Here is a 9,306-nt window from a genome sequence, read left to right on the forward strand (position 1 = left end):
TGGTCTAATCTGTTTATTCCCTCATCGCCTCGTGGTAATCTTTCATTTAAGGACGTTCACGCTAATTGTTTGTGTGCAACGTTACTGCGCAGGTAACTCGACTGAAATATGTCACGTATTACTTCGAGCATTAGTGAAGTTGAGGTTTTAAAACCTTTGCAAAAACCGTGGGCGATAAGTCTTGTACAGCGTTGGATCAGAGAAGATAGTGATCAGTCAAAATTGATTTAAAATATTTATGGAAGTCAAGTAGACTACTGCACGACTGATATTCGCAAGGTTTTATCAGTCGTGCACTAGTCTACTTGACTCTCATACAAATTTTTCAAGCATCAGTTAAAATAACATGGCGGCAAAAACGCCGAGGAAAAAATTCCAGGCCGGCAAAAGAACATTTATTTCCGAAATCATCATGAAACTTCAAAGAGAAAGTGAGCGGGAGGATGGAAAAGCTCTGGAAAAGGTAGCTGATCGAGTAGACTAGTGGCTCAAAGTTTGGAAAACTCGAGGACGAACCGTTGCGTAAATTTAATGGGGCTGTTTCTTTTTAATGTTTTTATTACCTTACGAACTTAAGTTCAAAGTGAATGCATGTTTTTAAAGTTCTTTTCCTTTACTTTCGTGAAAATTGAGCAGTATTTTCGTCCTCGTCTGCTTGAATAGTGCGGACCTGAGTGGAAACAATCAGAGGATGAGCAAGATGGCAATGGAGAGATATTATACAAAACACCAACCAAATGAAGATGAACCCTGCTTAAAACTTTGTTGCTATTCTCGAGAAAGGTTTTTTTTTCGGTAAAAACCTTTCATCTCTTCAATGATCGATCCTCTCTTGGGTTCCAGTCCTTGCCCGACAGGTCACGCAAAAGCGTGACAAACGAACTTTTCCAAGAGCTTTGCATAATCACATTGATTTTACTCGTTCAGATCATCGGTGACCCCTATTTTTTAAAACATGAATCACATACTTTACTTACTATCTACAAAATATGATGAAATGAAAAAATTCTCACCGTAAGAAGTTATCTTTTTTTAACATTTTCTTTCCTCGTGCCATCGAATTCCAGTTGTGGTTGCAATGGATAGAGCTTACGAAAACGCTCGTTGAGGATGAACTCTACTGTTTACCACATCCCTAGCGGCATACAATTATCTAAAAATCTCACTCCTAAAAACCTATGCACGGGAACTTTCAATCCAACAGTCTATTTTTATGATTTTCGATGGATGAGCAGATGAGCCAACATCTCGCTATTATGACCGATTTCTTGAAATTAAGGCCTTTTTCCACTGCCATTTTCCCCCATTTTTTTTTCATTTTTGGAGTAAGTACTTTATGACCTAACTCTAGGTGAGAAATGAAGAAAATCTCACTGTAGGAAGATTTTGGCGCGAACGTCCTTAATCTTGTATTACGCCCGCAAAATTGATATTTTTTAAAACCAGGAAACGCTCTTAAATGAAACTCTGGTAACCATTTTTGATTTAGCATACTTTGTATATCAACAGCACCACCATCGATTTCTTTTCTTTGGTCTGATTTTTGTTGACAATTGATCCAAAGCTTGTGATCCAACATTGCTTAAAATACCTTCGCCTGCCATCACTGACAGGCTATTTAGTTTCCCTTGTTTTTATCAAATCGAGTTTTTTAATGCCGCATTCAGCACAAGTGCAATAAAACATTAAATCTTCCATTTTTAGCTTTTTTATAACCTGAAGGTTTAACGCATTCAGTTTGTTTTTTCTGTTTAACACAATACGATTTCATTTAGTTAGATAATTTTTCATTGTACATTGTATTATGTATGTCAAATACTTTCAACAGATCATAATATGAATTACCTTAGTTCATTTCATTTAAAAAGTACAAACAAAAATAATCACAAGTTTTCGACATAATATTTTGTATCTGATGTTATGATTTCTTGAAATGGTGGCATTCCAAAACTGTCAAAATAATTTATAGCATTTTTCACATAAGTAGCATCCCAATGACTTCCACTCATATATGCTGGTTCTAAATTGTAGATAAATAATGCTTTTTGGTGGTTATGAGTTACAGTGTCATCTCTTGATGAAACATCTTTTATTGGTATATGCAAATATTTACACCATTGTATTCAATCATGATTGGTTAATGGGATATTTTAGTGAAATTTTTGTTTTAGAGTATTGCTCCTAAAATTGGAGTATTGTTGAATGGGCTTTTGGACCTAACAGTAAGCCTTTTCCCTTTCTTTCCTTTGCCTTTTCTTTTTTTTACACCTTGGCCTGTTATATAGTGTGGATAGGTATAAAATGGTGGGGGTGTATACATTCCAATTCTTGGAGCTCCTTTACCTGTTAACTTTTTTATTGCATAAACAGCGAGTGGAATACCAATACTAGCTAAAAGAGTACCAAGAAAACCACCGGTTTGCATCTTTGTTGGCTTTATATGAACAGCTTTTTCCATTTGTAGAGCATTAAGGAGGTCCTTTTTTTGTTTTATATTTAACAAATCCTGATACAGAATCAACTTATGCATTTTGTTTTCGGGTATAAGAAAACCACCTGTTTTAACTCCTTTACCATACATCTTTTTTACGATTTGAGCTCCTAAGCTCCTTCTGAAGCTGCACCTGCAAGAGCTGATAAAGTGTTTACCAAGCGTTGGAAGCAATGTTTTTCCTAATGACAAAATTGAAGTTAATAAGCTTCCTCCAACTTATTATCGAATATTAGTTTTAGATAATTTGATATCCATTCCTTGCTCTTGTTTAATCGTTTAACAACTGTAGATGGTACATGAAGAGTATCGTTTTCCTGACAAAGCATTATTTGTTAATCTCAAAGTAATTGTTTCTCGTTTATGAAAAGCTTTTGCTAAATTCTTTTTTTGATTTGGTGATAATTTAACACTAATGTCGTAAAGTTGAGTCATTTCTTGTATATATTATATGTTACATAATTTTTGGTTAAACATAAGAACAGAATTTAAACTATGACAAGTTCGCTTTCCAATTTTATCAATATCAATTTGTTCTTCATACAAAACAACAGCATGAACACTAAAATTTTGATTTGCATTTGCTGAAAATCTGTATCTGAATGTTAATTGTTTTGGATCTCGTGTAACTTTTTCTGTTTGAAAAGAGAAATCAAAAAATATGATTATGACTCTCATAATTTCTTAGGTTAAGCTGCGTGCCAGAATTATAATCATTTTTTCTCATCGCATAAGACATCAAATTATTGAATATTTGTACTTTTGAGTCACTATCATACTCCAATTCGGGGTAAAAAATACCGTTTCCATATTCGAGATGATACATCTAATGAAAAAGTATCCATTTTATAAGGTGTCGTTTCTTCATGTCTTGATCCATCATCGTCACAATAACTTTTTTAAAGATATACAAATACAAACTTAACATTGTCGATGGAATCTGAAATTGGAAAATAACCACTAGTTCTTGTTGGAGCTGAAACTACATATAACTCTCTCAAGTATTTCCACTTTGGTTCTTTCATAAATGAGCTCACAAAATTGGAATACACTATCTTTTGGGATTAATTTTAGCAACCATAATCCAAAGTTGTCTGTCACAATTCTTCCAGCATCAACACCGTGTGCCATATGAACTCATTGTCTTCATTTAATGTGATGGCAAATTGAAGCTGCATAGGCACCAACATTTTACTTTCTAATTCTTCAAAAAAGCTGTAACGATTCAGAGAAATAATCACATTTATATGTTTAGCTCCTCCTGTTCCATCCTTGTTAACAGCTTGAGATAGCAATTTTCGAGACTGGAAACCAATATTGTTTTTAGCTGTTGTATTATGTGTGTCCAAATACTATAAGCTATTTTTACTTACTGATTGACTGAAGTCGTCAGAATACTCTAATAGATTTTTAACAAATATTACATTACGAAGATTATCAGTATCATAAACACTTTTACCTGCAGATTTGATCAGACTATGAGCGCCATTGATAATCGTCAAACGAATTAAAATCATATTAGTGCTTTCCTGTTGTTTAATAGGTTGAATTGGCATTATTTTTTGTTGTTTTGCTGACCCTTGAATGATGCTTAAATCACCAGATTTTTCAGCAACTTTTTACCTATTTTATCACCAGCATGTGGTACTCCTGATTTTAATGCTTTTTTTTACCATAGGTTTAGGTACCCTTTTAAATACATTTGAAGCAATACTCTTTAATGGTTTGAATATATTATCTACAATAATACCAGAGCCATTATGTTTATAAACGAATCGTCCAACTCGTGTATGATAAAATCTCTTAAATTCGTATGGTTTCTTTATGTTGTTATGTTATATTATTGCACTCTTTTTCAAATCAATGAATATGATACATCTGCTCCATTTAGGTCTAGTAATCTTCTTTTTACATCAGTTACCCACATTCTAGTTTTATTTACAGGATTGAAGATAATTCTTCGTTGTTCTAGTGTAAAGCAATATGATGGTTATAACACGCTTGCACAGAAACTGTAAATAATATCAGTATATTGACCATCAACAAGATCACAAAGGATATTTAGAACATGAATCAAATTTGGTACTTTAGTACCAATATGAGACCCACTTGTCAATATTTTTTGTCAAATCAAGTCTGACCCTAACTGGTAATTATATTGTGTTTCGGCCGCGACGAAATTAGATACGTCATAGCTACTTAATTAGGTTAATCACCGTTAATAACATTAGTACGGCAAGCTTCCTCCCGAAGTCGACATCTGAGGCCATCGGGTATGTAAAATCTGTGGTTCGTTTTCTTTGAACTTTGTTCATATAACCTGATAAACTGTTTATAATCATAGGTTTCGAAAGACTCATCAATAAACAACAGAAAGTCCTTTGAAACGTGGCTATTTTATACCGTTAACGCTTCGGTCGAGGAAACAATCGAAACCCGTTCATCAGCGCGATGGCAGAAGAAGCCAAGAACGTCCGTCGCGTCGCCAAATCAAGATTCACCAGAAAAAGGAACGAACTCCTGAAGTCCATCTCATCAGCCAGCGATCACGAACTTGTGGAAAACAACTACGCTCAATTCCTGGAAGCATGGAACGTCCTGGAAACAAAGCACGATCTCTACGCGATGCTTTTATCAGACGACGCCGAGCTAGAAGCCGCCGAAACATGGATCAACAAAGTACAGGAGGAATTCACTGAAGCGACAAAAGCTAAGATTAACTTTATTAACCACATAGCGGACGTGCAAATGAGAGCGTGCGCGGAAACGGAACAAAGGGATAAGGCGAACAAAGAACGCGAGCAAATGGAACGATTCTTTGATCAAGCAATGACCAGACGAGAAACAGCGCAAGCCATATTTGAAACAGCTTGTCAAAGTGCTTCGCACACACTCAGCACGGACAAAGTAGAGCCGTCTACGGCGAAGAGACTTCAGAAACAGATTGACGAAGCTTTCGCGGAATGCAAACTAGCGAATAGCGCACTACTCGATTTATCTACGCGAGAATCTGCAGCCAATGAAATTAAATGGCTCCAAGCTACTCAAGCGGCGTATAACGAGATGAACGCTAAACTCGAAACACACCTCGTAGGCGAACATGAACACGAACTGCAGCTGCAGATCAAAAAAGAAAAGAACAATCACATACAACTAGAGAAAATCAAAATGCCCCGATTTGAAGGAGAGTTGAGAGAATATCCATCCTTCAAAAGAGACTTCCAGAAACAAGTCATGCCGCACCTTACGGAAGATACATTATCCTACACGTTGCGTTCCTGTCTCGGAAAAGAACCTTTAGCTCACGTAAAGAGCGTCGACGATGACGTTTACGAGATGTGGAAGCGACTCGACGAAAAATACGGGACCCAGCGAAAGTCGCGGACGCGATAATTAATGAGATAAGACGCGTAAGATCCATCCGCGAAGGCGAAAACAAGCGATTCATAGAGCTGGTAGGAATCATAGAAGACGGATATCGTGACCTTAAGAGACTTGGCTTGGAAGCAGAAATAACCACAACGAGCTCAGTAAGCATCATAGAGAGAAAACTCCCGCCAGACGTACGCAAAGAATGGGCTAAACTATTAAGTTCTGACGACAGCACTGTGGACAAAACCAACAAGTTTCCGAGCCTGCTCAAATTTTTACTTACGCAAAAAGGCGCTATCGAGTACGACGGTTCTGATCTTCGCGCGCAGGGCCCAGCCATAACGAAGGCAGTTGTCCATTACGCCACAGCGGATGAAAGACACGACAGCCGCAGCCAGAGAACTTACAGCAAGTGCGTCGTTCACGAAAACTCGAATCATCTTACCAAGGATTGTAGAGTATACCTCGATAAAACAGTAAGCGAAAGACTGTCAACATTGAAAGAAAAAGGTGCGTGTTTTTCCTGTCTCAGAACCGGTCACCGATCACGCAATTGCCGCTCTAAAAAGGATTGCGGCGTCAATGAATGTAAGAAGAAACATCATCCCACATTACATGAAGAAGATCAGACAGAGACTCCAAGCGCATCCGCAATATCCAGTGCATGCAGCCATGGGGGTAATGAGACCTGCATCCTCCAGTTGCAACAAATAAAAACTTATAGAGGATATGCAAAACGTCTTGCGGGAAAATGCATCATCCATTAGCCTCATAACCCGCGACAAAGCACGGGAAGAAAGACTGCGCGGAACGCCACTTGAAATCTCTCTCGTGAAGGTGGGAGGGAAGGAAGAGAAGATAAGTTCCAGAAAATACAAATTGCCGCTCATTGACCTCAAGGGCGAAACGACGCTTGTGGAAGTTTGCGAAATAGACAAAATTACCACCGACATTCAAAGTGTTAACATGGATAAGGCACTTGACGCTCTACAAATACAAAGGGGCGACGTGACTCGGCCGAAAGGCGCCGTTGACGTCCTCATTGGGTATGATTACGCAGGTTTCCACCCGGTAAAAGAAAGAAATGTTGAACACCTAATGTTATTGAAGAATCGTTTTGGACGATGTATAGGCGGGACACACCCTTCCATTCGGGAGAAGAACCACAAATCAGCATTCGACGCATGTGCAAACCACCTAAAATCAGTCAAAATTGACGACTTCTACAATATCGAGAGATTAGGTGTTAGCTGCACGCCGCGCTGCGGAGGCTGCAAATGCGGAAAATGCGCTCCTGGAACCAGCGACTACACTCTGAAAGAAGAAAGGGAGCTCCATCTCATCGAGAAAGGCCTTGAATTTAACGAACAGGAAAAATGCTGGATCGCTGAATATCCCTGGATTTGCGATCCACACGACCTGCCAGATAACAAAAGAGCTGTCTTTGGAAGACTCTTAAGCACAGAGCGAAGATTATTGCGAAATCCCGAACATAGCAGAGTTTATCAAAATCAAGTTGAGGACATGGTAGAACGAGGAGTAGCTAGAAAACTAAGCAAGCAAGAGCTCGAGAATTATAAAGGCCCTATCCACTACATCTCCCACCACGATGTTCTAAAGCCTGATTCGAAATCGACTCCAGTGAGGATCGTCTTTAACAGCAGCGCGAACTATATGGGACACGTCCTTAACGAGTACTGGGCAAAGGGTCCCGATCTATTAAATAATCTTGTAGGAATCCTTGTGCGATTCAGAGAACACGAAATTGGATTCATCGGAGATGTGAAAAAGATGTATCACACCGTGAAAACCAAGATCATAGAGCAACACACGCATCGTTTTCTATGGCGCGACATGAACACAAGCAGGGATCCGGATACGTACGTTATACAAAGAGTTTCATTTGGAGACAAACCCTCGGGTACCATAGCGACCGTAGCCATGAGAAAGACAGCGGAACTATCAAAAGAGAATTATCCACAAGCCGCGAATACCGTAATATCCAACTCGTACATGGATGACATTGTAGACAGTGTACATAGCGACGCACAAGCTAAGCAACTAACTAATGAGATTGAGGCAGTCCTAGTCAAGGGCGGATTCAAGATAAAGGGTTGGTTCTATTCGAACGACAAAACAGCAAACGAAATGGCTTTAGAACCCAACCAGCAAAATTCATCAACCGAGAAAGTACTCGGCGTCATTTGGAGTACAGACAAGGATCAATTCCGGTTTAAAGTGGGAATAGACTTAACTCTGACGAAAGCCAAAGGACGCATCAAAGAAAACCCAACTACTGGCGAAATAACGAAGAGGATTATCCTCTCACAGATAAACCGCGTGTATGACCCTCTTGGTCTAGCAGCTCCCGTTACGGTCAGAGCGAAGATTTTGATGCGCCAGCTTTGGGAAACAGAAAAGAAACTCAGCTGGGATGACCCTGTCCCTGAGAAGCAAAGGATTAACTGGCTGGAATTCTTCCAAGATCTGCGCAATATGGATCAAGTTATATTTCCAAGATGCCTCAAACCATCAGGTGCACTCGGTCTGCTGACTCTTATCACATTCAGTGACGGGTCAGACAACGCTTACGGAGCATGTGCTTACATCAGGTGGACATTACTGGACAACAAATTTGAAACCAGACTGATCATGTCAAAGAACCGACTCTCGCCAAACAGGAAATTATCGATCGATCGAATTGAACTTTGCGCGGCAGTCTTAAGCAAAAGGCTTAAAACTTTCTGGACAAAGAATCCCGCTACAAGTTTGCGAAATACTACCATATAGTCGATTCTCAAATAGTGCACGGGATGATCCAAAAGGAATCTTACGGCTACAATACATTCGCCACTACTCGCATCGGAGAGATACAGGAAAGTACCAATCCCCAAGACTGGTATTGGATCGAGAGTGATAAAAACATCGCCGATTGGATAACACGAGGTAAGCAACCAAGCGATATCAGAAGCGAAAGCGACTGGCAAAAGGGACCTAGATTTCTACAACTCCCGGAATCAGAATGGCCAATAAGTAAAGTAGTCCATCACCCAGAGTTACCAATGAAAACGGCATTAACAACACTTGCTGCAGAACAGGACTCGCTCGCGAGAAGAATTGATATAAACAGACATTCAAGTTACAACAAACTGTTAAGAGTAACAGCACGTGTATTAGCCATGTACGCAAGAGAACCAGTTAGTCTGAAGAATGCGACAAAGAACCTGACGCCGGACGATATTTCTAAAGCAGAAAGGTTTTGGATCATTGATGCGCAAAGAAAAATGCTTACAAACGTCAAAAAATCTAAATATAAGCGTTTGTGTCCAAAGCGCAGAGAAGATGGAGTAATAGTGGTTGGTCATCGGACCAGCAAATGGGTGCACTTGAGCTACAATAAGAGAGAAGTGATCCTCATTCCTCGTGAGCATTGTTTCTCTAAG

General features: G+C 39.2%; 1 protein-coding gene across 1 annotated transcript; it reads left to right on the forward strand.

Moving 5' to 3' along the window:
• The first annotated feature begins 6,592 nt into the window (after positions 1-6,592).
• Positions 6,593-8,653, forward strand: LOC137977123 (uncharacterized). Its single transcript, XM_068824400.1, has one exon. The coding sequence runs from the start codon at positions 6,593-6,595 to the stop codon at positions 8,651-8,653; it is 2,061 nt and encodes a 686-aa protein (XP_068680501.1).
• Positions 8,654-9,306: the final 653 nt, after the last annotated feature.

The sequence above is a fragment of the Montipora foliosa genome, chromosome 11 (genome assembly GCF_036669935.1).
Source record: "Montipora foliosa isolate CH-2021 chromosome 11, ASM3666993v2, whole genome shotgun sequence".
Taxonomy (NCBI): Eukaryota; Metazoa; Cnidaria; class Anthozoa; order Scleractinia; family Acroporidae; genus Montipora; species Montipora foliosa.

Bases quoted from the DNA above. Each gene is read 5' to 3' on its own strand.
- LOC137977123 (XM_068824400.1), top strand. From the start codon at position 6,593: ATGCAAAACGTCTTGCGGGAAAATGCATCATCCATTAGCCTCATAACC.